Source organism: Wickerhamiella sorbophila (genome assembly GCF_002251995.1).
Source record: "Wickerhamiella sorbophila strain DS02 chromosome Unknown contig1, whole genome shotgun sequence".
Classification (NCBI taxonomy): domain Eukaryota; kingdom Fungi; phylum Ascomycota; class Dipodascomycetes; order Dipodascales; family Trichomonascaceae; genus Wickerhamiella; species Wickerhamiella sorbophila.
The window spans coordinates 1826057-1851704 of NW_020193984.1; the positions used below are offsets into that span (position 1 = coordinate 1826057).

Genomic DNA, 25648 nt, shown 5'->3' on the forward strand with positions numbered 1-25648 from the left:
ATTAAAATTAGGGTATGGGTAATGTTAACGCTCGTCAGTCCTCTCTAGGGCTTAGGGCCAACCACTGTGATTTTTGTCAGCCCGACGCTATCACTAACCAACTCAACCGTGGTTCAGGTCCATATCACCCACAGTAATGAAGGTTTCCAACCAGGTGTCGAGCTCGCGCAGCAAGTCTCGCAAGGCCCACTTCACTGCTCCTTCTTCGGTGCGTCGCGTCATCATGTCTGCTCCTCTCTCCAAGGAGCTGCGCGAGAAGTACAACGTCCGTGCTCTGCCCATCCGGAGGGACGATGTTGTCCAGGTCGTCCGCGGCTCTCACAAGGGCCGTGAGGGCAAGGTCACTTCCGTCTACCGTCTGAAGTTCGCCGTCCAGATCGAGAAGCTCACCAAGGAGAAGGCCTCTGGCGCCGGTATCCCTCTTAACCTGGCTGCTTCCAACCTCGTCATCACCGAGCTCAAGCTTGACAACGACCGTAAGGCCATCCTCAAGCGCAAGGGCGGTGTCGACGCTGAGTAAAGCATAATTGCATGGTTTCTTTTACTTCTACGTCTCTCTATATAACGGATCTATCCGACAATAAAAAAAGTGTTAGTCCTTAGTTGACATTCCATAATCCACACGGTTACCCATCTCCGTTATACACTTGCCCCCATGGGCTTATTGACTATTCTGCGTAAACAGCAGCTCAAAGACAGGCAGATCCGCGTGCTCATCTTGGGGCTCGACAATGCAGGCAAGACTACGATTGTAAACAGACTGCTCGGCAAGAGCGTGAAGGACATCCATCCCACGCTCGGATTCAACATCGAAACAGTGACCCGCGATGCCTTGACGATGAACATCTGGGACGTCGGGGGCCAAAAGTCGCTTCGGCCGTTTTGGCATAATTATTTTGAGAAAACAGACTGCCTAGTCTGGGTCGTGGACGCAACCGCCACGGACAGGCTCACCGACTGCAAAACGGAACTGCACTCCACCCTGAACGAGGATCGGCTATCCGGGGCAGGTCTTCTGATCTTTGTTAACAAATTAGATGCCATTGACCCGTTGGAGCAGTCGGAAATTGTCCACACAATCCAGTCGGAACTCGATCTCTCGAGTCTCGGCAAACACCAATTCAAAGTCCTGGGTTGCTCGGCATATACGGGATTTAATATCGAACAGGGCTTTGATTGGGTTGTAACTGAAGCTAAATCCCGTCTATTTATTCTTTAAATACCTTCTCCACACCGAATCCTCCCTTTAGTCATGGAGCTATACAATGAAGACGATCTGTTTGAGGACGCCGAGGACGACAACGAAGAGCCTGATGGAGTAGCTGATGCGTCTGAAGAACAGGCTGGAGATGTCATGGCCGAGAACAGTGACGATGAAATGGAAATGGGCGAGGACGACGACGAAGACGACGACGACGAGGAGGACGACGATGGAGAAGCTGGTCAAGAAGAGGTTGGAGACGCTGAGGAGCCCGAAGACTCGGCACCTATAGACATACCCACCTTGAAAGCTCCCACTGAAGAAATTGAGGTAACTGCAACCAAGTTCAGGGATCGTTATCCGGTCAAGCCTGACCAGTCTTTACTGGATGCTAAAGTGTACGACGTTGTGCCCACAATGGCGTTTGTGCATGGGTGTTCGGTGTTCAGCATGGATGCTTCGTGGGGCGGGAAATGGTTTTTCACTGGAGGTGAGGACGGGTTCATCCGGCGCTACAATTTAGCCGACACAGTGAACGGCAAACAGACGTTGACGGTGGGCCAAAGACACGCGTTTTCAGACTCTGTCACAAAAGCCGGTGTTTTGACGTCGTATTTTGAGAACGAACAGCCGCTTCCCAAATTAGAATATAAACCAGATGCTGAAAATAACTACATGCCAAAGCTGAGTCCTGTGTTTTCTCTGGCTGTGCAAAGCGAGGCACTATGGCTATGCAGCGGGCTGCAAAGTGGTGGCATTTCAATTGTGAGCACGCGCTACGGTGAAGGTAATATTATAGCCTATTTGGATGGCCACAAGAACACCGTTAGCGAACTACGTCTGTCTGGCCAAGAAACCCACTTGCTAAGTGGAAGCTGGGACAAAACTGTCAAGTATTGGGACCTTGAAGGAGGCAAGGTTGTTCATACATACTCAAATATGAATGGTCAAGTTTCCACTATAGCTTGGCAACCAGTTGGGGGTCCACTGCTTCAACCGGACGACGACAAATCTATGGGATCGCTGTTTGGCAGCGATGAGGAACCAGCTGAAGAAGCGGGTAATAACGAGGAAACAACTACAGCAAAAGAAAATACCGGCTCCTCATTCCTCTCAACAACCATGACAGGACATGTAGATGTATGGGATACGCGATCAACGTCCGTTTGTCTGCAAACCGCCGGGTCCACTGCTCCTCCGTGGTGTATGTCTGCTTGCTGGTCTGTGGACGGAAAACTTATTTATGCCGGCCGTCGTAATAGCACTGTCGAAGAGTACGACGTGCGTAAGGCCTCGACTCCGGTCAGATCACTCAAGTTCCCTCAGATTAGTGGTGCGGTTACTTGTGTCTTGGCCATGCCTAACGGTCGCGGGCTGATGTGTGCGTCAAGCGACAACGTAAGATTGTACGATTTACAGGCCAGTGACAAGCGCACGCCCTTTGTTCTTGTTCCTGGCTACCATGGTTCGCTCATTGGGCGAATGTACCTCGATCCCTCTGGGCGATATTTAATTACTGCAAGCGGTGGAAGAGGCTGGCTCGAGAGTGGAGGAGACGTTGTTTTAGGCTATGAAATTTCTCGGGAATCCTAAGGATAACGGGCCCGCTGGAGCAGAAAGCCAACAACCACGACTACGACCGCCACGGCGATCCTGCGTCGTCGGCCATCGGATGGAGGGCGCGAAAGCTCAATCAAGTCACGGCGAGCCTGCTCGCTAGGAATAAGAGAGCCTGTTTTCACTGCTGAATGGCGCGAAAGCTTTCGGTATGACGGCAATCTAGACAGCGGGATCCTGATACGCAGCGTATCGGCAGACTTGAAGAGCAAATCAGGGTCGATCCCATCCAGTGAGTTGCCTGCTTTACTGAGTATAGAATGAACCACTTCTGGAGGTTCACCAGTCGCCTGCTCGACGATCTCGTCTCGCCGGTACATCATCACCGCAGTGTATAAATATAGTGCATAGCCGAGTCCGTACTGCTCAACTTTTAATTGCACACTCTCCAACATTGCATTGCTTTCCGTATTGTGGCCAAACAATGTGAGAAGAGGAGCTAGGGCAAAATGGGGCTCTGGGACGGTCCTCATGATTGCATCGAGCCTGCTATCCGCGATAGAGATCAATTCAGGGAGTAGCGCAAGTACTGCTAGCGTAGGCTCGATTTCGGGAGTCATAAAGTCGCGCAGACACAATAGAGCCAGATCCTCTAGATCATCCTCGGACGCACAGTGCACAGCTACGTCATGGAATCCTTGGTAGTAATGCAGTTCTGGTACGTGGTCAAGCACGTTGCAAATACGCTGAATCACACACTCCTTTTGTTCCTTCTTTAGGCCCGTGCGTTCGACATCTCGCCGCACCTGCTCGCGGTAGTTCTGCTCGGACATTACCTAACGTTGGACGAGACGTGAGCATGCTCGGACGGGGAAGATTTAGTACGGTTGTTCAAGAGGGGGAAGAAGCAGTGAAGATCATCGATATAGACGATCAATGCGCTCCGCACAATTACAGGGCCGAATTAGCCGCTCTAAAGGCGCTTGGAGAGCACCCTAATATCACTGAGATGCTGCGAACAGAAACAACCCGTGGTTTCGAGCCTCAATGTCGCATATACATGCATCTATATCCCCTCACGCTCGACCACGTTCTGTTTGATGCCTCTAAAGCAACTTACCCGCCGGGATCAGGCTGGCGAAACCGTTTGAATCCGGACAGAATCGGATCAATCGCCCGGCAGCTTGCAGAAGCTCTTGCCTTTGTGCACTCACAAAACATAATCCACCGCGACATCAAGCCAGAAAATATTTTGTTCAAAACAACAGATTCAGAGCCAATGCTAGCGGACTTTGGCATCGCATGGGTTCCTGGATTCGGCGAGGACCCAAAAGTCTGCGACGTCGGCACGGCAGAATACAGAGCGCCAGAATTATTGCAGGGGAAAGTATATACGAATGCAATTGATGTATGGGCATATGGATGTGTTGTAGCTAAGCTTTGCAGCACGAACAGTGAAGCACTCTTTACGCCCTACCGTTCCGATATAGCCCTGTGGGATCAGCAACAGGGAAACCTGAAGGAGTCCGTGAGCTCTCTAAGAGTGTTTAGCGAGAATGTAGCCCGGATTCTGTGTCTGGATCCCGCACTGAGACCCACAGCATCGACAGCAGCAGAGTTTCAATGGTAGATTTGACAGAACTTAACACGGCTAGTCGATTTGCAGCCGGTCACAGCACAGCCCCGGAATGGGGCACTGTTGGTGTTGATCAAATGTACACACTTGCCACAGTAAACATGTCCACACGACCGAAAATAAATACGTCCCGAGAGACGGCGAGCTTCCTCGCTGGTAAGAGTCTCGTCTGAAACACCCACTTCGTTTTCACAGCCGGCACAGGCAACTTTGGGAGAGCCCTGTAGCGATCTGGTGAAGCCCTCTCTTGTTTCAGTGGGCTTCTTGGGCAGGCGCAGCTGGGTCATATCTGGGGGCTTGAATGCATCTGTGTCAATTAAGGAGTTGTTGATGGCCCGATGTAAATCTTCACTAGCCAAAGTGAAATCTCGCAGAGATATTGCTCGTTGTCTTCGGATGCCTAGCCTTCGAGCCACTAGACGAGCCCAACTTGGAGGAAACGAGTTTACGCTTAAAACTTTGGAAACGGCTCTGGAGAGATCGCCGTTCAGCGACGGAAAATAGGAGAAAGCTTCCAGGGCTTCTTCTGCCCTTTCAATAATAAGATCAAGCACATAGTTTGTGGGAGTGGTGGCCACACCAATTTCATTCCTGATGTACAGCGTCATATCTTCAGGTTCGAGGTAGTCCGGAGGCGTCCGCGCCTGCTCGTAGTCTGAAAAAAACCCATCTTCCCCTTGGTCTTCGCGGGGATATGGTGAGTCTGGGTTGCCAAAATCAACCCCATTAGTATATCCTCTGCCTGGAGAGGGAGAAACGCCATAAAACCGGGCCAGTACGCTGTCACGGTTCCGACGATTGCGAGCAGTAAATAAAATAGGCATCCCGTGTCTCGAATGCAATGCGATAGCTCGCCTGTGTCGTTCCTGAATTGAGAGCTGGTGGGACCCCAGAATCTCGACATCGGAATCGTCACTCGAATCTGGACGGTTGCGCCTCCGGTTTTGCCTCGCAATTTGCCGAGCAGCTCTTGTTTCAGGTGAAACAGGCCGAACAGCTATCTCCGCTACGTCGTCGTCTGAATCATTTGCTAAATCGACAATCTCAGGTGCAAGGGGACCGGCCATGGATGATCAAAATGTCTATTGAAATTTTTTTGGGTAATTTCGGCGGTCGATGATTTCAGTCCACCGTTCAATAATAGGAATTGAAGCGATTTCGTTGCAAATGTCTATGATGAGGAAATAAATAAGGCACCTGTTACTAATCTGTGCTGCTCGCCCTAACCTTATTCTTCCATAGGGTTGGTGGCGAGCAGCCGAGCTCCCAAGTTCTCGTAATCTCGTTTCCCTAGTTAGGGCTTGACCCTAACGTCACACAGAGTCTCTGCGAGGCATGCCAATATTTCACAGCCCCGAAACCAACCCCTCCTTTAACCTCCAAAAAACATGTCTCACCGCAAGTACGAGCAGCCCCGTCACGGTTCGTTGGCATTCCTTCCCCGCAAGCGCGCCGCCTCCCACCGCGGCCGTGTTAAGTCGTTCCCCCGCGACGACAAGACCAAGCCCGTTGGTCTTACTGCCTTCCTTGGTTACAAGGCTGGTATGACCACCATCGTCCGCGACTTGGACCGTCGTGGCTCCAAGATGGACAAGCGTGAGGTCGTTGAGGCTGTCACCGTTGTCGACACCCCTCCCATGGTCGTTGTTGGTGTTGTTGGCTACGTCGAGACCCCCCGCGGTCTCCGCTCTCTCACCACCGTCTGGGCTGAGCACCTCTCCGACGAGGTCAAGCGCCGCTTCTACAAGAACTGGTACAAGTCCAAGAAGAAGGCCTTCACCTCTTACGCCAAGAAGTACGCCGATGGTGCTGCCTCTGTCGAGCGTGAGCTTGAGCGCATTCGCAAGTACGCTACCGTCGTCCGCGTTCTTGCCCACACCCAGATCCGCAAGACCCCTGTTGGTCAGAAGAAGGCTCACCTTGCTGAGATCCAGATCAACGGTGGCTCTGTTGCCGACAAGGTCAACTGGGCCAAGGAGCACTTTGAGAAGACCGTCGACGTTGCCTCTGTCTTCGAGCAGGACGAGAACATCGATGTCATCGCCGTCACCAAGGGTAAAGGTTACGAGGGTGTTACCGCCCGTTGGGGTACCAAGAAGCTTCCCCGTAAGACCCACCGTGGTCTTCGTAAGGTCGCCTGTATCGGTGCCTGGCACCCTGCCCACGTCCAGTGGACTGTTGCCCGTGCCGGTCAGGACGGTTACCACCGTCGTACCTCCATCCACCACAAGGTCTACCGTGTTGGCAAGGGCGAGGACAAGGCTAGCGCCGCTACCGCTTTCGACCGCACTGAGAAGACCATCACTCCCATGGGTGGCTTCGTTCGTTACGGTTCTGTCAACAACGACTTCTTGATCATCAAGGGCTCTATCCCCGGTGTCAAGAAGCGGGTTGTCACTCTCCGCAAGTCCCTCAAGGTCCACACCTCTCGTCGTGCTACCGAGAAGGTCGAGCTCAAGTGGATCGACACCTCCTCCAAGTTCGGTAAGGGTCGCTTCCAGACTCCTGCTGAGAAGACTGCTTTCCAGGGTACTCTCAAGAAGGATCTTTAAGTAAAAAAAAAAGTTAATAGTTAAATAAATACCCAACTGCCTGCAGCCGGGAAACATTAGCTAGCCATCTGACGCTCGAGGTTGGCAAAATCAATCACCTCCTGCTGCTCGTTTATTTGCCTGTGCAACATCTCGTACTCGGAGGGCGCATCGGGATCCAGCAAACAGAAGATCTGGGCCCAGGTGGGCTCGCTGCGAAACTGCCGTTTCCGGCTGAATCGGGGGTTCTGCAGAGGTGTGGCTGGCTCGGCACTCCTTTTCAACGTTGCTTTGTTTGGCGACCCGCTTTTTGCTTGTTTCATGGGACTATTGCGCTCGGACAACGCTTGTCGTTGCTCGTTAGAGTGATGCATGAAATGTAAACAAATGCTGACTGACCATAAAACGCCCTTTATATGAGCCTGAACGCCGGTTGGCGGGGGTCTTTGGTTGTTTGTACGCTTGCTTAAATAGTCTATTTACCTAGTTTGCTTGCTTTTTGGCCGCCGCCATCTTCTCCGTCAAAAACTGATTCACCTGCTGCTGGATACTTAGCACGTCGGCCCGGAGTTTTCCCATGGCTGTCGACTCATCGGGTGTCGAGCAAGCATCCCGAGACGTATCTTGAGTTACCTCGCCCGTTGCAGACTCGCGAGTGAACGTCTTGCTCTCGCCGCTCGGGCCATGATAAACTGCCTTCATTGATTACCAAGAAGTCAGGTCTTAGGTGCTAAATGGCTTGCGTTTACTTTTACCTGGCCAATCGAGCTTTTTTGTCAAGGCAAGCGGCAAACAAAACGTAGGGTCAATTGGCTCGAGGTTTTCGTATCCAAGGAGCGATAGCCCAGCTAGACCAAAAATGGTGTGAAACACGTCTGGCTCGTCGCCTTTCCGATCCGCGAGGCCGCCTGTCTCGTCGTCCTGGGCACTCAGAATAAACCCACGTAGTTTGAGGCCATCGATCCAGTTGAGATGTCCAAGCATCGCCAGCGGGGAAAGAACCCACCAACTGTAGCACACATCAGGCAATTTCTCAGGCCGGCCATTGAGACCACCTTCGGGCAATTGACGCTCGCTGAGCCAGTGCGAGGCCGCATCCCCATCGATGCTGTCAAGACGTCCCAGAATGTCGAGGGGAGCAACAACAGTAAAGATCTGGGCAGCGTGGCTCTCAGCGCCGGGAGTCAGACCGAAGCCGCCGTCGTAATTCTGGCAATCCGCCAAAAACTTGACGGTTTTGTCGACTGTGTCATTGATCAGATCGAGTTTCCCAAGAATACACAGGCATTGAATAGCTGTATAGATAAACCGGGTATCTACCTCGCCGTATTTGTCGCCAACAAACTCACCGCCCTCGCGACGTAAACTAAGCACAAAGGAAGCAGTTTTGTCTTTGTCTATCCGGTCCAGCGCATCACACAAGAACAAAATCTGTACTGCACTCAAAGTATACAGCACATGGGGGTCGTGTTTTGGATGGGCGGCGAACCCACCATTCGAATCAAGACAGGAGAGAACAAACTCAATGACTGCTTCACGATCGAGCGCATCGGGCGCACCAAGCATGTGCAGAGCAGTCAGGCCCCAATACAATCCACTCATCCGCAAATGAGCGGTCATGGAGTACCGCAGGCTGTCTTTGTTCTCATCCAGCGACTTGATGTATTCAATGTGTTTGTCGCGAAGGAGCATTTGATAAGCGCACGAGCGGGCGGGCGGGCAGCAGGATATAATGAATGGTTTAAGCCGTAAAATTACTTGTAAATAGATATCTACGCACGAAGGGCCTTGCTAAGGTTGGCCACACGGTCGCTGTTGTCACGGGCGCTCTTGGAAATGGCCAGCACGTTGCTCAAAGACTCCTTCCATGCCCCTAGTCTCTTTTCGATCTCTTCCCAGTGAGCGTTTGTGAACTCGCCAACGGGCGTCACCTGCTCGACCAGAAGCTCCTGCTTGAACTGGTCCATGCGGCCCTTGATAAGACCGGCCTTGATGGCGTCAATAACGAGGATTTCCACCCGGGAAGCCTCGACACCAGTGGCCGCGCTGATCTGGGCGTACGAGACGGCACGCTTGGTGCCAGCGATTTTAGCAAGAGCAACAACCCGGGCCTTGGACTGGATCTGAGGGTTGGAAGCAGCAGGCAGGCTCTTGAATGCATCGTAGTCTCCGATTGAGACAGCCTTGAGGGTGGCATAAAGATCGCTGTTGGTCTTGGGCAGCTGCTGAACAGCGGGAACTGCAAGTACCTCGTCAAAGTCGTAAATGTGAGTGTTTGCAAGAACATCTGTGACAAGTTGCTCGGTAATATCGCCCGCCGCATTGGCCTTGCTGGCAGCAAGCAGCAGCTGGTAGGTCGCCTTGGGTGAGAGTGTGTTCAAGGAGTTGACAAGCTTGTTGTAAATATCAGTCTTGTTATCCTCGGTAGCGTTCCACTCAGCGAGCCACTCCGGAAGTTGGGAAAGCTGGGGGACCAACTGGCCAAGCGTGCCGGCGGCAATAGAAAAGTCGACGATCTTGTTGAAGACGTCGAAGCGGAACCGCGAATTACGGGGCATAATGTTGAACAGGTTGCCCAAGATCGCCAAAATAACCAGCTGCTGAGCACTGCTCTCGGGGATATCGCTGGCCAAGTTCGCAAGGATGACCGGCATAAGCGTACCAAAGTCGGGTGCCTGCGACAGAACAAAAAGAAGCAGGTTGTAGCTGGCCTCAAGATCGTTCAGCGGGCCCTTGAGCAAGCCAGCAGAGCCTTCGGCCAGTGTAAAGTACAGCTCCTGCTGCTGGGAAGGCTCCTCGGTGGCTGCCAGCTCGGCGGCAACCTGCACAAGCGGTCCGTCCTGCTCTTCGCCATTAAGCTGGTCAATATAGCCGGCAATATCGGCCATGTTGTCCGCCAAATTGCCATCAACGATCATATACCCTTGGTCCATTTTTCTGAAAATATTTCACAGAGGGTGTGACTTAGGTAACATTTCACCTATGGGAGGTTTTGGCATCGCAGAGGTGAAAGAAGGGCAAATCTAGGATAGGTTAATATATATGGCGGTTTTATATTTTGTTGCAGCAACGGGTGTCCATTACCTCGACCGAGCGGTTAAATTTCTGATTCGAGGGGGGCACGTCCATAGCAGGGTTCTCGGTGAAGAACCCATTGGGGTGCAGGCCGACAGTCAACCTCTCCACGGGCATGACAGGGAAGTCTTCGGCACGGGGGTGATGAGTGAGCCCGAAGGAGTGCCACAGCACTACGTCTTCGTTGCGGACGTGTTCGTTGCGGTTGACTGCGTCCTGGACGCCTCCCAACTCAACCGCCGCCTGGTTCGTCCAAACCCCGCCAGCAAAGAACTCATCATCAACGTGCTTGGTGACCCAGAAATGATGGGTGGCAAACTGAGCACGGCTACGGCAAATAGTCCCTTCGGGCGCGAGTAGGAGAGCAGATGGAACTGCAGAGAGCTTGTAACCAACCGGGCTCATGGTGATGGGATTGATCTTGTTCTCGTTAACAATCTTGATGTACCGGTTCACCGTCTGGTCAGCATCAAACGCACTTGACTTTTCTACATAGCTCGTGCTATTGTAGAAGCCGGTGCCATGCGGGTTGATTTGGTCGCGGCGGTCTAGCTTGGTGTCGCACACAGCAATGGTATTGTTGTGACCATCGACAGCAGGGTCAATACGCATAGAAAAAATATGCTGGTGGGACGCGGCCAGAACAGAAGGAGCAACGACAGTACCCCATTTGCTCTTCTTGCCGGGATCAATGTACTGAGTAGAAACGATGCCCGTAGCCCGGATCTCAAGTTCGACATTGGCGGCCTGGTCAAAGTGCCAAGCAAAGATGTATTCGTAGTTGGCCACAGTCAAGACCGTCTGCAAAATCAGAATACGACGGCGAGCAACGCGAGGAACATTGGTTCGATAGTTCGTGTGCTTGTAAAGAATACCGTCGTCCTGCTCGTGCATGCAAATAACGTTTTTGCGGACTTCAATTTGTCCATCACCGTGGACAAGATGACCATCGAAATACTTGATAGTGCCCAAGCAATCACAACCCAGGGCCAGAGAGTTCGCACAGTAGCCGGCACCCAAGTCTCCCAGATCGAATGCTTGCTTGCGATGGAGGGGGGGACGAGGGTCACCATAGGGGACAGTCATTTCTGAAACAGATAGGCGATAAAAAGTCTGGCGGCCGTCGTAACGAACATCATGAATAACCAGGCCCTCGCGAGCATTGAACCCCACTCTGAAATCCCACTTTTGCCAGCGAACACGACTGCCCTCAACACTAAATGACGGACCTTCGGGCTGAACGACGTGATAGGGCTTGATGTCTTGGCGAAGAGGTAGTTCGGGTCGGAGCTCAGACATGTACTCGCTAGACCTCAATGTTTCCACGAGAGGCTGCATGGGGTTTCGGGTGTTATAATTGATCTCGACTACATCGTCGCCATCACCACCAGTGGCACACCAATCCACTCTGGCCAGTTTCTGTTCCATCAAATCGTAAACAGGAACGAAAGGCAAAGGGAAGCTGTAGATGTTACTATCAGCGTTGTTGGTTTTGGCATCACGCATGTACATCAGGAACATAACATAGCGAGGCTGCACAATATTGGTATCACACCCATAGATCCAGCCATCGGGAGCGACACACTTCATGAGCTCATCGGTCACTCCGCATTTCTTCAGTGCTTCGATGACAGGCTTTTCCTTAAGGAGCTTCTCGCCGTAGGGTAAGATCTCGTTGAAATCCAGCGGCGGGTGGCTTCCCTTGGGGAACGTCCGACGTTGAACGACCGATTCACTTTCAAGATTGAGCCACATCTCTTCGCCTACTCGGTCCTCCAAGACATAGTAGATGCAGTAAGCGACCCGAGGCGGCGGTGCAACAGGTGGGCCGCTGTGCAGAGCATCAAGGTACCTGGTCATGAGCTTCTTAGGGGGCTCTTGAGCCTGAACATTTTTGATATGCAGGCTCTTTCCCTGGTGTTCACGGCGCAGTAGGCTCACAGCCTTCTTGCATTCAGCTACCGTGAGCTGGTCCAGGGGGTGGACAGAAGTTTGGGGGGCCAATTGCTTTTCCATCGTTTGGAGATACTATATGATAGACATTGAGCTCCTTTTTGTAGTCGAACTTTTAGGGTATCGGGGAAAGATTCAAGTGATAACAGATGCCACCTATTACCCAAATAGGCAGGTGAAGCCATAAAACCAATATCTCGGATTCGCAGGCCAATTACACCCTACATAAACGTTTACTGGGTCCAAATGGACCCTTTGAAGTACGCTTTTCATCCGATCTAGCTGAGCATGACGTATTTATGCCGATATTCGCTCAAAACCCGCAATAATTCTCTAAGACGTACTTCGTCTATGCCGATGTAAGGGTTTATAACCGGTCACCTGCATAGTGATAAGACATACCCTTAGATAATATGATACTGGTTGTGCATTTCCGCCCAGCTCTAGGCAACGGCGTCTAGCGGCTTGGTATATGAGTTCAAAGCTTGGACATATGATTAATTTTAAATTTTATTTTCGAGTTGTACGGTTAGGATAGGTCTTTTAGCACTGCTTTAAAAGTATGAGCCTCATATGTTCAGTTCAACAGAAATCCCATTATGCGTACCAACAATGCAACAATACCAACAATGCATGAACTTGTAACCGGTACACATATAGAACTCGTCAAACTATGAAAACGGAATACGGATGAAGAACATGCCATATTCTGGTGGCCAATTTTATCATCTGGCTCAATCTCCAGCGAAATTCGCATCTAGGCAGTTGGCTAACCTACACCCCACAGCATTGACCCCGCTTCATTGCAACCCCTTGCCCCCTACGCTATCGTCAGTTTGATGAACAGGAGAATACAATGGTTAAAAAGGCTCTAAAGCTATAGTTATGTATAGATAAATTATGCTTGGGTTTACATCTTGTTGCAGCAACGAGTTTTCATGACTTCAACAGAGCGGTTGAACTGCTGATTGGAAGGAGGGACATCCATGGCAGGGTTCTCGGTGAAGAAACCATATGGATGCAGACCGACTGTGATCTTTTCCAGAGGCATGACAGGGAAGTCTTCGATACGGGGGTGGTGGGTGAGACCGAAAGAGTGCCACAGAACAATGTCCTCATTGCGGACATCCTCCTTACGATCAATAGCGTCCTGGACACCACCGCGCTCAACGCTAGACTGGTTGGTCCAGACACCACCGCCGAAGAACTCATCGTCAGTGTGCTTGGTGATCCAGAAGTGGTGCTTAGCGAACTGAGCACGGTTGCGGGCAATAGAGCCCTCGCGAGCCATGATCAAAGCCGAGGGATAAGCGGAAAGCTTGAAACCAACGGGGTCCATGGTGATGGGGTTGATCTTGTTCTCGTTGATGATCTTGATGAAGCGGTTGACGCTCTGGTCAGCATCAAGAGCACTGGACTTCTCGACATAAGTGTGTTTGTTGTAGAAACCGGTGCCGTGAGGGTTAATAGCATCAAGAGGATCCAAAACACTGTCGCAGACGGCAACGGTGTTCTTGTGGCCATCAATAGCGGGATCAATGCGCATAGAGAACAAGTGCTGGTGAGAAGAAGCCAAAACGGAGGGGGAGACAATGGTACCCCACTTGCTCTTCTTGCCGGGATCAATGTACTGGGTAGAAACAATACCAGTAGCGCGGATCTCGAGCTCGATGTTGGCAGCCTGGTCCAAGTGCCAAGCAAAGATGTACTCGTAGTTGGCAACAGTCAAGATGGTCTGGAGAACAAGGATACGGCGGCGGGCAACCCGGGCAACATTAGTGCGGTAGTTGGTGTGCTTGTAAAGAATACCCTCATCCTGCTCGTGCATGCAGACAACGTTCTTGCGAGCCTCAACGCTACCATCGCAGTGAACGAGGTTACCGTCAAAGTACTTGATGGTACCCAAGCAGTCGCAACCAAGAGCCAAGGAGTTGGCAGCGTAGCCGGCACCGATATCACCGAGATCGAAAGCCTGCTTGCGGTGCAGGGGAGGACGAGGATCACCGTAAGGCACAGTCATCTCGGAAACGGACAAACGGTAGAATGTCTGACGGCCGTCGTAACGGACATCGTGCAAAACGAGACCCTCGCGAGGGTTGAAACCAACGCGGAGATCCCACTTCTGCCAGCGGACGCGGGTTCCTTCGATAGAGAAGGAGGGACCCTCGGGCTGAACAACGTTGTAAGGCTTGAGGTCCTCGCGGAGAGGCAGGTCAGGGCGGAGCTCGTGGTAGTACTCACCAGCACGCATGTTGTCAACGATGGACTTCTCGGGGTTGCCAGAGTTGTAGTTGATCTCATTGACATCATCGCCATCGCCGCCAGTAGCGCACCAGTCGATGCGAACCAGCTTATTCTCAAGAACGTCGTAAACAGGGACGAAAGGAAGAGGGAAAGCGTAGATATTGCTCTCAGGGTGGTGAGTCTTGGGATCACGCATGTACATCAAGAACATAACCAGACGGGGCAGAGGCTCATTGGAGTCACAGCCGTACATCCATCCGTCGGGAGCGACGTCCTGAATGCCGTCGACACCGCACTTCTTGAGGGCCTCAAGGACGGCGGGTTCGTTGAGAACAAGCTCCTCGATCTTGTCGCTCTCGGGCTGATCCATGGGAGGGTGAGTACCGTTCTCGAAAGAGCGGCGCTGCACGACCTTGCGGTTCTCAAGATTCAACCACAGCTCCTCGGCATGGCGGTCGTCCAAAATGTAGTAAACGCAGTAGGCGACACGAGGAGGAGGGGCAATGGGGCTGCCAGCGTGGTAGGCATCGAGCCACTTGGTCATGATTTTCTTGGGGGGCTCCTGAGCCTGAACGCTCTTGATGTGTAGGGTCTTTCCTTTGTGCTCATCGCGGAGTAAGGAGACAGCGAGCTTGCACTCCTCAACAGTGAGCTGATCCAGAGGATGGATCTCTAAAGAAGAGGTAGTTTGTTTCTCCATAGTGTGTTCTATTGAGTTATGGAATTCGACATGGATCTGTGCGGGGTTTATATACTTCAGCCCTGTGGGTTATACAGGTGCACTGGTTATCCTAGGGTACGGTGCCGCCTGATTAGGCAGCTGCAGCCGGATTTTTTTCCTGCTAAGCGATGGAAATGGACGGGTTGTGCATGGTTTTCACAGTCCGCTCCGGGGGATGTGATCTCGGTGGCGTTTGGCCTAGCAAGGCGTCGGTCCGTCAGGCAAAAATGGCCGCTACGAGTTTTCTCCAATTTCAAGTTTTCACTTCTGGGCTCCTCCCAGCAGCAGGGTAGCGGGGATCAAATGTAATTTAGGTCATCTGCATCCGATAAACCTAGTTGGGAAAGTCGAGCCTACCTTCCGAAATTTCAAGGTTTGAGCGATAACGCATCGTTGGGGTGGCCACCGAGCATTCTTTGAAGAATTCCGGACATTCGGGTAAAGTATTCGATACCACGCTGAGCGTTGTGTTGTTGCTCAATTTTCTAAAATTGGCTTTGCAATCCAGGCTAGATTCCTTCAACTCTCCTGCTAGGGCACGGCCACGCACATAAGATCCCAGTCGACACAACAACCTCTGATCCGGGGCGGCAACTGGATCAAAGCCAAAGCGTGGGGCAAACAGGGTTTTTAAAAGCACAACCTTGCTTCTGTAGTCTATATACATATAATCCATTGAGTTTTGGTCTACGTTCTCTTTGCAAATGTTACTTTTCTGCACTTGCCCCCGCACCCTGCATAATGCGTGTACCCCGCGTCATTGGGGGCTGATAGGATCTCTTCGCTGCCAACAGGGTTCACTGCATAATCACTTGGAACGGGCAGTACCTTCCCAATTCAAGATGATAGGAGCGATGTCGCTTTCAGTGATTTTTCGGGCAGCTCGTCGGGATAACTGAACCAGAAACTGGCTCAGACTGACCTCGCCGAGGTGGGCATTGATCTCCTTACGGCTTGTCCTGGCAAAAAGCAGCGGCCGCCCCTGCATCACCCTGACTACCAGCTGAAAAATTGATGCAGCCAGTAGGGGGTTCATGCTAAACCCTAGGTGCCGCTCAAAGTAAGCGATCGCCGCTGCCGCTCCGACAATGTCCTGCTCGGCACTGACAAATGCCTGCGAAACGTTCTCCACCAGCCCCATAGTCGCCTTGTAGTTTCCCGTACTCAGCATATGGCCGAATAGTTGTCGGCAGTCTCTGTCAAGCTTTTTGTCTCGAACAGCGGCCCAGATCAGCCGCCAACAGTAATCGTCCAAGCCCAGTTCTGTCTCTGCCAGATTAGTAGGGTTTCCAACTTCCAAGATACTCGCTGCAAGGGGCGCAGTAATCGTGCATTTCAGATTATTCAAAAAAGGCTGGACCTTTTCAACGTCATTAGAGGCATAGTAGCGCAGCAGGACAGCGTTCACCAGCGGCTCTTGGGCAAACATGCTTGCGACCTGCTCACCAACACTGACCTTGTCCCGTCGGAGAAGCGTATAGACCAGATTAGCAGCTGAATCTGCGGTAAGGTGGACTTTGAACTTGTCTAGCTGGTGCAGCACCTCGACCACCTGGTCTTCTTCGCCGGTCCGTGCGAGCGCACAAAGCCATGCGGCCCAGAACTTTTCCTGAAACAGCATATCGCTATTGTCTGTCAGTAGCTCAGCGAAATCATGAATGGGCGGCTCGCTCTTGGATGTGTACTTTGTCGTTCGACTCATGCTCGAAAGCAGCTTTGCATTGTCGTAATGTTGGGGGAGAACTTTAAGTAACTTTGCAGCAGTATCCCACTGTCTTGCTTCAACACAGTTGTAGAGAACCTGCGCAGCATTCTCGGGTGTGATAGGCGTTACACGATGTAGAATCTCTTCGAGACTGCTTACCTCTGAGACGTCCTCTTTGACGTTGCCTTTCAGCGACGATATAAATCGGTCGGTCCACAACCCAAGTGCTTTGTTTTGTTTCTTGGCTGCAAATTTGACCATCTCCCCAGCCAACCGAGGTGATAAGAGACCCTTTTCATGTAGAGATAGAGCCAATAACTCGGCTTCATGCCAAAGCCCCGCATCGAGGTGGTATAGCGCGCCAATTTCAGTCCAGTATGTTGTTTCCTTTACCTCTTCTCGGTTTTTGCGACTACTCCAGTATCCCAATGCTCGAAATGGTCGTCCTTTTGCCACCAGAGAATCAAGATACTCGACCTCGTTGACGGGGTCCAACCGAACTTTTTTCAAGCGGTATAAATAAGTTCCGACGAGATAAATGACATCGATCCGGATGTTATCGGGCATTCGTTTGGCAACCTCAAACAGCGTGCTAAAAAGCTCAATGTATTTAGGGTCTTTCGTGCTGGCCAATGTTTTGACCGCTTCCCAAAATGCAGTGCCAAAATCTGACAGGTTATCAGCAGCACCCAGAGTTTCCTTGACAAATGCGTACACATAATTGAGTTCTGACTCCTGTCGGTTGTCTGATTTCTGGGCCATGTCGTTTTCTTGGGCCTTGAGAAGCTCAGAAACCTCTTGTTCTCTTGTACTCAACACATGCTGGAGATATTCCCGTTGGTCCACCGGCAGATTCGCCAACTGCTTCCTTAGCACATCTATAGTCGGTACTGGGATCACTTTTTCGATTTGCTGGACTCGATTTGGCCTTTTTAGCGTCCTTATTCCACGCAGGAACTGCCTTTGCATTTCCAGTTACTAAGTGCAAGTTCAAGTTTCGCCTTCAGTGCTCCGGGTAGGCAAGAGGCCTCTCCTGTGTATTTATTTAGTAATTAGCCTATCAAAGTACCACCAATATAAAAAAAAAGAATATTACAGTTGATTTCAACTGAAATGTTTAACTCCGACACGGGGAATCGAACCCCGATTTGCCCGGTGAAAGCGGACCGTCCTAGCCGTTAGACCATATCGGATAATTATTTACCAAAATGTGGATTACGTATAAGTACTTATCAAAGTTTGTAGGTCAAGGGTAAGCTCGTCGATTTCCAGGAGCGGTTTTTTCAAGCTTCAATGCTCGAAAGCCGGGCATGTGCTCACAAGTGGGAAATTTCGACTCTATTCCCACTGTCTTGTTAATTAGTTTTGCTCCTATAGCGGCTCTGCTATGAGTTAGAGTGCAGTCGACCGGCACCAGTCAGGAGGAGGCTGATCCCTCTTTTTCAGACAGCATTTTCGCTTTGTGCCGAAAATCATTTGCTGCTTGCACCCCTAGCAGTCTCTCGAAGCCGTGCTTGTCTAGTGTTTCGAGTTGCACATGTGTGCGAGCCACCGCAGTTACCACGTTGAGCGACTGGCCAAGAAGAGCGAACTCTCCAAATATGTTGCCTTTTCCGAGTGATGTCATTGGCACTCCTTTCATACTGAGCATAATTTCTCCCTGGCTGATAATGTAAAAATTAGTAGCCTCCTCGTCCTCCCGCATGATGGCCTCCCTGGCATTGAAGGAGACAGATTGCAGGCCGCTCACCAACTTTACTTGGTCCTCTTCATCTAGACACTGTAGAGGCTTGGTTCCTTTTATAACTCCTCGTAGAAACTCTCTCTTTTTAGCCAGCTGGTGGGCCATGACTTCTTTGAAAAGGATTCTGTCGAGTGTCCACGCTTTGACATCTGTGACAGCCTTTATTGTGAATGTCTTGATAGAGTCGTGAAGCAGCGAAATTTCATTAAAGCTTGATCCGGGTCCCATCTGAGCAAATAAGTGACCTCCGCTAGAAACACTCAGGCTTCCTGACTCTACTACGTGAAACTTGTTAGCTGTCTCTCCACCCTCACCTTCGGTAAGAATAATTGTCCCTTCGCTAAACTTCTCTTCGGTGAATAAACTCACAATCTCTGCAAGCACGTCTAGTTGCAGGTCCACGAATATAAGCATGGTACGGAGTCTGTCCAAAATTATTTTTCGGCTATTACTGCCTGGAGGTGGATGAAGTGCATTTTGACCAGCATTGAAATAATCTTCGTTATACTCATTTGGGTCCACTGACTCTGCCGATACCGACTGTCGTCTTTGCGCAAGGCATGTGGGCCCCTCTATGACTGGGAGCGAGCTCTCTAGCCCACTTGTGATGAATGGAACCAGTTGCTCTTTGTCTGTTAATTCTGACATGAACACGTATTCTTTCCGAGATGCGATTAAATAGTAACGACAAAACCTTCCCAAACCGTCCATGTTGATGCTGGGAGAAATACAAGCTCAATGAGGGTATTCTGGTGTGCGTTGCTAGTTCATGTTTGTGTCTTTGCATTTTTGCATTCTATTTTTTTTTTTGGGATCCCTGGTTCAACTATTCAACTTTAACTTGCAGTTCATAATGAGTCTACAGTGAGCAGCATGTTGTGTAACCTAGTTAGCATCCGTAAGAGATCTGTGTTAGCTATCTGCATACTCGATATCTGCGTTATCCTGGCACCATTCCACCCAATTCTTCAAGAATCCATCATTTGCACCAATTGTTTCGCTATCACCGAAAATCACCAACTGGCGGCGTGGTCTGGTTATGGCGACGTTCATCCGCCTATCATCTGCAACGAACCCAACTTCCTTATCAGGGTTACTACGCACAAGACTTATCAAAATAACCTCCTTTTCGCGACCTTGAAACCCGTCCACAGTTGAAACCTCTACTGAAGGTAGCAGTCGCCTCAGTTCTCCTACTTGAGCATTGTACGGGGAGATGACTCCGATTTCGTCTGGGTTGACCCCAGAATCCAAGAGTTTCGAAAGAAAACCTGCAACAAGCTCTGCTTCACCGATGTTTTTGGTGGAAAACGCCTCTTCTTCTTTTTGTTCAGGGTACATATCACCCAAGGTGTCAACCCAAAGGACGACGGATTCAGTGGTATTGTTTTTCTCGACATGAGGAAGATGGTAAAGACGGTGGGAAGCAACTGACTTGTCGGCGATTAGCTTTCCATTATACATTGCTTTCGAGGGAAACTCCATGATTTCCTGGGCCATGCGGTACTGAATCGTGATAAGGTGTTTCACTGCTGGACCACAGCTATCAACAAGTTGGTCGAAGAGGGTCCGCTCGAGAGTCTTTAAAACAGAAGATTCAGTTGATTTTATAGTTGGAGGTAATTGCTTGTTATCGCCTGCGACAACGAGCCTTTTAGCGTTGGGCTCGATCACCAGTGGGATGTAGCACTGGGGCAACAAGGCCTGTGAAACCTCATCAATGACAATAGTATGGAACAAGGGTATACCGCCGAGAAAATTGACGGCATCACCGAGATATTTTGAGCCTGCCGAGTGCAACGTTGCAACAACGACACTGGCCTTCAAAATGAGATCCCGAACGACAGTTTTTTCACGGACTCTATAATCCTTTCGCAGAGTTTTGAGGTCACTCCAAAGAGCTTTACGCTCGGAGCCGCGGGCCTTTTTGACTTTCCCCAGGACCTGATTGATCTCGGTTTGCAACTCGCGAACAACTTGTCCTTCGTTACTCTGTTTTGCAACCAGGTCCAGCGAATGCATCATGACCGAGTCCAAAAGACGAGCCGGATGCCCCAATCGAAGGAGACCACGAACATGAGGAGAAAGGCGCTCCACGATATTGTCAACAGAGATGTTGGACGGACCACAGATCAAAACCCGTTCACCTTTAGCCACCAGTTGACGAACGATCTCGACAATTGTAGCCGTTTTCCCTGTACCTGGCGGTCCATGGATCACCGCGACTTCAGAACCCAATGCATGTTTGACGGCTACCCTCTGCGGATCATTCAAAGAACCCAGCGGGGTAAAGTCTGCTTGTTCAATGTGGGGTGCAGCGGACCCCTTAACGATATCCAGCAGTCTAGTGGTGGTGTGGTTTTCGAAACGGTCAATCGCCCACTTAATTCGCTTATAGGTAACCTCGTTGACAAGTTTTACAATCCATAGTCGTGCGTCAGGAAACTCAATCGAGTCATCGTCGGAGGCAACGACAATCGACTCTTTCGACACCTTTACAACCACCGCCTCGAACCCACCTGGCTCTACCGTCTGCTTTGGTTGTTTTGCCACCTGCACAATATCGCCGACCTTGACTACAGGATCAAATAGCCCAATAGCCTTGTCAGGACCGAGCTCGAACAAAGTGCGGCCACCAAGGCCCGTAGAGACTCCGTTCAGGCTTAGATTGAGCATTGCCAACCCGCGCCTGGCCAGCACCTTTGGTGGCAATGATTTCAGCAACTTTGCCGTCTCTAGCGTGTCAGTTTGCTGCTCCTTTTCAATGGCTTCACGAAGGTCCATTTCACATAAGCGAACACACAGTAACTGCGGGTGGATATGGGCGAGCTGGAGGAACTGTACGAGCAGTTACAGCAGCTGAGGAGCCATCTCCCTGGATTGATGCAATTGCTTGCCACATTCGAGGACGATAAGACGAACCGGCAAGTGTTTTACGAGGTGGCCCGCAGCGTGGAGAGATGGCGGTCGGCAGCTATTTCGTTCAATCAGAGGTACGCAGATCTAAAGAAGCGGGGCGTTCTCCAGGACAACGTGCAGCCAGCACAATTATCTCCTGAGCTAAACAACGATTTCGACTATGGGTTTTCTAACGACTTCGGAGTCGACGGGTTGGGCGTGGACTACAACCTCGGCAGCGATATGCTCGATGAAGGAATCGGCGGCGACCCTCTTGTTGACGAGTTCCTTGATATTTAATTTATCCAATCTATAATATGCGCGCACCCCCTTCTCTTCGAGCTCGATCTCATATATTCCGTCCGGCTTAGAAATCGTGACTCACTCATGTCACAACAGATCCGTGATACTTTTGCCCAGTGTAAGGCCGAGCAGCGGCCTGCTGTGGTTACTTTTTTAACATGTGGATTCCCGGGAATTGAAGAGACTGTTCCCCTGCTTATGGCGCTTCAAGAGGGCGGCGCTGATATCATCGAGCTCGGTATGCCGTTCAGTGATCCGGTGGCTGACGGCCCGGTAATTCAAAAGGCCAATCAGATCGCTCTTGACGAGGGCGTTACCATGAGCACTGTGTTGCAGGCTCTGCGTATTGCCAGGGCCACTGGCCTCAAGGTTCCTGTTTTGCTCATGGGCTACTACAACCCCATTATGCAGTACGGCGAGGAGAAGTTCATTAAAGAGGCCAAGGAGGCCGGGGCCAACGGGTTTTTGATGGTAGATCTGCCTCCTGAAGAAGCTATTCGATTCCGCAACGTTTGCCACAAATTCTATCTATCGTATGTGCCATTGGTTGCCCCTTGCACTTCCGAGAAGCGCCTGGAGGAGCTCGCTGGCATTGCCGACTCGTTCATCTATGTTGTTTCCCGTATGGGAACCACCGGATTCACAGGAACGCTAGAGGTTCATATCGACGAGCTGTTGGCTCGGGTCCGCAAGCATTCTGGTGATATTCCTTTGGCTGTTGGATTCGGTATTTCGACCCGTGCACACGTCGAGGAAATTGGCAAGATTGCCGATGGTGCCGTCATTGGTTCTTATTTGATTTCTCTTATTGAAAAGAACGAGGACAAGGCTCGTGTTGCCGCTCTCAAGGCCTACGTCGCCGAGGTTTCAGGCAACAGAAAAGTCGATGTTTCCACTATCCCGAAGTGTGTTATCACCTCTGTTGACGCCGAAGATGAGCCTCCTGCTGTGAATGCTACTAATATGAAACTGGAGACTCCTGTTGAGCCTTCAGTTGATCGGTTCGGCCTCTTTGGCGGCCAGTACGTCCCTGAGATTCTTCACGAGTGCCTCAAGGAGCTTGAACAGGAGTTCTTTGCTGCCCGTGATGACCCAGAGTTCTGGAAACTCTTCCGCTCGTACTACCCTTACATGGGCCGTCCCTCCTCTTTGCATCTTGCCGACCGTCTTTCTGAAGAGGTTGGCGGTGCTCGCATTTGGTTAAAACGCGAGGATCTCAACCACACTGGTTCCCATAAGATCAACAATGCTTTAGGCCAGGTTCTCATCGCCAAAAGACTTGGCAAGACCAAGGTCATTGCTGAGACCGGTGCGGGCCAGCACGGTGTCGCCACGGCAACTGCTGCCGCCAAGTTTGGTCTTAAATGCACTGTATATATGGGCGCCGAGGACGCTCGCCGTCAAGCACTCAATGTGTTCCGTATGCGTCTGCTGGGTGCAGAGGTCGTTGAGGTCCATAATGGTACCAAGACTTTGCGTGATGCTTGTTCCGAAGCTCTCCGGGTTTGGGCCACTCGTCTGGGCGACACACACTATGTTCTTGGTTCTGCAACAGGTCCTCACCCTTTCCCCACAATTGTGCGCACTCTGCAGTCCGTAATTGGCCAGGAGACTCGTGAGCAGTTTGGTGCTTTGAATGACGGTCGTCTTCCCGATGCTGTTCTTGCGTGCGTCGGCGGCGGCTCAAACTGCGCTGGTATGTTCTCTGAGTTTATCCCTCTACCAGAGGTTCGCCTTATCGGCGTCGAGGCCGGCGGATCTGGTCTCGATACCAACGAGCATGCCGCTACTTTGACTGGCGGTAACCCCGGCGTTTTGCACGGTGCCAAGACCTACGTACTGCAAACCCCCGATGGTCAAATCGTCGACACCCACTCTATCTCTGCTGGTCTCGATTATCCAGGTGTTGGTCCCGAACTGGCGTCTTGGAAGGAGAGCGGTCGGGCTAAGTTCGTCGCCTGCACAGATGCCGATGCTCTGCGGGGCTTCCGCATACTTTCACAGACCGAGGGTATCATCCCGGCTATCGAATCTGCCCACGCAGTCTACCAGGCTACTGTTGTCGCCAAAGAGCTCGGAAAGGGCAAAGATATTGTTGTGTGCTTGAGCGGTCGTGGTGATAAAGATGTTCAGCACGTTGCAGAGCTTTTGCCTACGTTTGGCCCTAAAATCGACTGGGATCTCCGCTTTTAGAGTATAGACAGTATATAAAATTATCAAAATCCGTCCCTATTAGCTTCGTTACCTCGCTGCTGATCTCAGCATGTGGACTCACCGACTTGGCTATGGCCATCCTGGCGGTATAAAGCCTGATCCCGGTGGGTTCAAGGTGGCCAGAAGAAACGAGTCTGCCAGGTTATACGATGGTGGGACAAGGATTGTAGATATAGGCGCCGAAGAGGACGAGAATGGCAAAAGAATTGGAGAATGGGGTCCGCCTAGCTTTGAAACTTATCGGATGGCCCAGCAGACGCAAAACATGGACATTGGGTTCGTGCCGCAGTCAATTGTGCAGGATTATAGCTATCAAAGTTATGTTGCTACGTCTCCAGCTACGCTAGATCCCACAATTGGCCCAAAACTCTGTTTATTTTCAGACAGTGTAGTTTTTGCCAACGATAGATGGTTGAGCTTTTACGGCCAAGAGTGGACTCACTTGGATATGGGCAGTTTGGTTACGGGTGTCAGTCCAGGGCTGGCTCGAACAAGGGACTCAGTTTACAGATTGTCGACCAATACGGCCCAAGTGGTTTGCCAGAGTGATTCTATGGACGCTTGTTTGCATGGCGAGTTTACAGCTGTTTTGTCGTCGAGAGGCGACGTTCGAATCTACAATTTGAACCAAGAACACACAAATTTCCATCTGCCCAGGGGCAGCAAACAAGGATGGGGTCGAATTGGATGGACGAACGAGACAACTGTTTTATGGACCAACCGTAAACAATGTGCCTTTGTCGACATAAGGACGCCTTCACCGCGTGACAGTGTTTTGTTCGAGTTTTCAGGCAACCCTGGTGAACTTCTCGATATGAGTTTTGTGGGCAATGATGCCCTCATTCTGAACTCTGCCGAACTAGCTTGGGTCGATACGCGCATGAAAAGAACCAAGCTAGCATGGGAACATTTTTTCAGTCCCGAGGACTACACTTTACGACTCACTGGATGCAACCATAATGACCAGACGTTGGCCCTGATAACTTCTCAGTTGCATCCATTTACCACTATTTATACCCTTGGCACCAGCGAGGGAGACGCGGTTTCTACGCGTGACCCGTACGTTATTGAAACATGGCCATACGCATGCCCTCAAAGTATTCTTCCGATATCGAAAGGGCAAGAAATCACAATGTATATTGCAGGTGTTCAAGGCCAGCTTTTCGAACAAGTGCTGAGTGCCACGGAAGGCTGTCACGAAAACTACTCGATAGACCCCGAACCCACTGCTTCGAACCCGCGGGAAGAATGGAAGCAAAAGCAAGTCGATTTTGACTTGTCCGTTGCCCCAGACAATCAGCATACGCTTGGGTTTGCTAATTTGTACAAGTATGTTACCGAGCTTGCCCAACCGGCGCTGCCCCAGCTTGGATCACCTAAAACAAGCGTTTTAGAGGCACTTGGATACGAATCCATTGACGCATTTAAAAAGCACAGCTATAATATGTGGATCTCTCCCCTCGAGGACCAATCGCTGGCTGGTCCCAGACTAGAAGCTATTGAGTGGATAGCCAGCCACGTTGCGAGCTATGAAACTAAAAATGTGGACTTGAAAGTCAAGCTCACGCCTGATATTAAGGTGTTAAGTGATGAATGGGAGGACGAGCCCGAGCAACAAGAAGAAGAAGAGGAGCAGATGTATCCTGCCACCCAGCCAGCTCCCTCGTACGGAATATCCTCGTCACAGCCTGCTGTGTCGTTCATGTCACAACCCACGACTGGAATTTCGCTGTCGCAGCCTGCTCCGGCGCGAAAGCCCAAGAAAAAAACCAAAAAACGCAAACGAACCGAAGGTTTCGCATAGTTCACTTTCTGCTCTTGCTGTGCTTCAGCTCTTGCACAATTGCATGAGGACTAACCCCTGCT

General features: G+C 50.9%; 18 protein-coding genes across 18 annotated transcripts; 8 read left to right on the forward strand and 10 right to left on the reverse strand.

Annotated features, from left to right (window-relative positions):
- Positions 1-136: 136 nt before the first annotated feature.
- B9G98_01122 (60S ribosomal protein L26-A) lies at positions 137-520 on the forward strand (the record flags this gene model as incomplete). Its single annotated transcript, XM_024807680.1, has 1 exon — positions 137-520. The coding sequence occupies one exon, from the start codon at positions 137-139 to the stop codon at positions 518-520; it is 384 nt and encodes a 127-aa protein (XP_024663448.1).
- Positions 521-655: 135 nt separating this feature from the next.
- B9G98_01123 (ADP-ribosylation factor-like protein 2) lies at positions 656-1219 on the forward strand (the record flags this gene model as incomplete). Its single annotated transcript, XM_024807681.1, has 1 exon — positions 656-1219. One exon carries the CDS (start codon positions 656-658, stop codon positions 1217-1219), a length of 564 nt encoding a protein of 187 aa, XP_024663449.1.
- A 33-nt stretch (positions 1220-1252) lies between these two features.
- On the forward strand, positions 1253-2794 carry B9G98_01124 (Transcription factor SPT8; the record flags this gene model as incomplete). The annotated part of the gene is made up of 1 exon (XM_024807682.1): positions 1253-2794. The coding sequence occupies one exon, from the start codon at positions 1253-1255 to the stop codon at positions 2792-2794; it is 1542 nt and encodes a 513-aa protein (XP_024663450.1).
- On the reverse strand, positions 2791-3591 carry B9G98_01125 (TBC1 domain family member 20; the record flags this gene model as incomplete). Its single annotated transcript, XM_024807683.1, has 1 exon — positions 2791-3591. One exon carries the CDS (start codon positions 3589-3591, stop codon positions 2791-2793), a length of 801 nt encoding a protein of 266 aa, XP_024663451.1.
- Positions 3592-3617: 26 nt separating this feature from the next.
- Positions 3618-4388, forward strand: B9G98_01126 (Calcium/calmodulin-dependent protein kinase type 1; the record flags this gene model as incomplete). Its single annotated transcript, XM_024807684.1, has 1 exon — positions 3618-4388. The coding sequence occupies one exon, from the start codon at positions 3618-3620 to the stop codon at positions 4386-4388; it is 771 nt and encodes a 256-aa protein (XP_024663452.1).
- B9G98_01127 (E3 ubiquitin-protein ligase complex slx8-rfp subunit rfp1) lies at positions 4379-5461 on the reverse strand (the record flags this gene model as incomplete). Its single annotated transcript, XM_024807685.1, has 1 exon — positions 4379-5461. The coding sequence occupies one exon, from the start codon at positions 5459-5461 to the stop codon at positions 4379-4381; it is 1083 nt and encodes a 360-aa protein (XP_024663453.1).
- A 321-nt stretch (positions 5462-5782) lies between these two features.
- B9G98_01128 (60S ribosomal protein L3) lies at positions 5783-6946 on the forward strand (the record flags this gene model as incomplete). Its single annotated transcript, XM_024807686.1, has 1 exon — positions 5783-6946. One exon carries the CDS (start codon positions 5783-5785, stop codon positions 6944-6946), a length of 1164 nt encoding a protein of 387 aa, XP_024663454.1.
- A 56-nt stretch (positions 6947-7002) lies between these two features.
- Positions 7003-7299, reverse strand: B9G98_01129 (hypothetical protein; the record flags this gene model as incomplete). Its single annotated transcript, XM_024807687.1, has 1 exon — positions 7003-7299. One exon carries the CDS (start codon positions 7297-7299, stop codon positions 7003-7005), a length of 297 nt encoding a protein of 98 aa, XP_024663455.1.
- A 349-nt stretch (positions 7300-7648) lies between these two features.
- B9G98_01130 (putative geranylgeranyl transferase type-2 subunit beta) lies at positions 7649-8545 on the reverse strand (the record flags this gene model as incomplete). The annotated part of the gene is made up of 1 exon (XM_024807688.1): positions 7649-8545. One exon carries the CDS (start codon positions 8543-8545, stop codon positions 7649-7651), a length of 897 nt encoding a protein of 298 aa, XP_024663456.1.
- Positions 8546-8697: 152 nt separating this feature from the next.
- B9G98_01131 (Eukaryotic translation initiation factor 3 subunit M) lies at positions 8698-9858 on the reverse strand (the record flags this gene model as incomplete). The annotated part of the gene is made up of 1 exon (XM_024807689.1): positions 8698-9858. The coding sequence occupies one exon, from the start codon at positions 9856-9858 to the stop codon at positions 8698-8700; it is 1161 nt and encodes a 386-aa protein (XP_024663457.1).
- Positions 9859-9976: 118 nt separating this feature from the next.
- B9G98_01132 (Copper amine oxidase 1) lies at positions 9977-12016 on the reverse strand (the record flags this gene model as incomplete). The annotated part of the gene is made up of 1 exon (XM_024807690.1): positions 9977-12016. One exon carries the CDS (start codon positions 12014-12016, stop codon positions 9977-9979), a length of 2040 nt encoding a protein of 679 aa, XP_024663458.1.
- An 847-nt stretch (positions 12017-12863) lies between these two features.
- B9G98_01133 (Copper amine oxidase 1) lies at positions 12864-14897 on the reverse strand (the record flags this gene model as incomplete). Its single annotated transcript, XM_024807691.1, has 1 exon — positions 12864-14897. The coding sequence occupies one exon, from the start codon at positions 14895-14897 to the stop codon at positions 12864-12866; it is 2034 nt and encodes a 677-aa protein (XP_024663459.1).
- Positions 14898-16445: 1548 nt separating this feature from the next.
- B9G98_01134 (hypothetical protein) lies at positions 16446-17592 on the reverse strand (the record flags this gene model as incomplete). The annotated part of the gene is made up of 2 exons (XM_024807692.1): positions 16446-16461; positions 16523-17592. The coding sequence occupies 2 exons, from the start codon at positions 17590-17592 to the stop codon at positions 16446-16448; spliced, it is 1086 nt and encodes a 361-aa protein (XP_024663460.1).
- A 448-nt stretch (positions 17593-18040) lies between these two features.
- On the reverse strand, positions 18041-19078 carry B9G98_01135 (cAMP-dependent protein kinase regulatory subunit; the record flags this gene model as incomplete). The annotated part of the gene is made up of 1 exon (XM_024807693.1): positions 18041-19078. One exon carries the CDS (start codon positions 19076-19078, stop codon positions 18041-18043), a length of 1038 nt encoding a protein of 345 aa, XP_024663461.1.
- A 201-nt stretch (positions 19079-19279) lies between these two features.
- Positions 19280-21151, reverse strand: B9G98_01136 (DNA polymerase alpha-associated DNA helicase A; the record flags this gene model as incomplete). The annotated part of the gene is made up of 1 exon (XM_024807694.1): positions 19280-21151. One exon carries the CDS (start codon positions 21149-21151, stop codon positions 19280-19282), a length of 1872 nt encoding a protein of 623 aa, XP_024663462.1.
- Positions 21152-21187: 36 nt separating this feature from the next.
- Positions 21188-21565, forward strand: B9G98_01137 (hypothetical protein; the record flags this gene model as incomplete). Its single annotated transcript, XM_024807695.1, has 1 exon — positions 21188-21565. One exon carries the CDS (start codon positions 21188-21190, stop codon positions 21563-21565), a length of 378 nt encoding a protein of 125 aa, XP_024663463.1.
- Positions 21566-21652: 87 nt separating this feature from the next.
- B9G98_01138 (Tryptophan synthase) lies at positions 21653-23761 on the forward strand (the record flags this gene model as incomplete). The annotated part of the gene is made up of 1 exon (XM_024807696.1): positions 21653-23761. The coding sequence occupies one exon, from the start codon at positions 21653-21655 to the stop codon at positions 23759-23761; it is 2109 nt and encodes a 702-aa protein (XP_024663464.1).
- Positions 23762-23831: 70 nt separating this feature from the next.
- Positions 23832-25586, forward strand: B9G98_01139 (hypothetical protein; the record flags this gene model as incomplete). The annotated part of the gene is made up of 1 exon (XM_024807697.1): positions 23832-25586. The coding sequence occupies one exon, from the start codon at positions 23832-23834 to the stop codon at positions 25584-25586; it is 1755 nt and encodes a 584-aa protein (XP_024663465.1).
- Between the last annotated feature and the right edge of the window lie 62 nt (positions 25587-25648).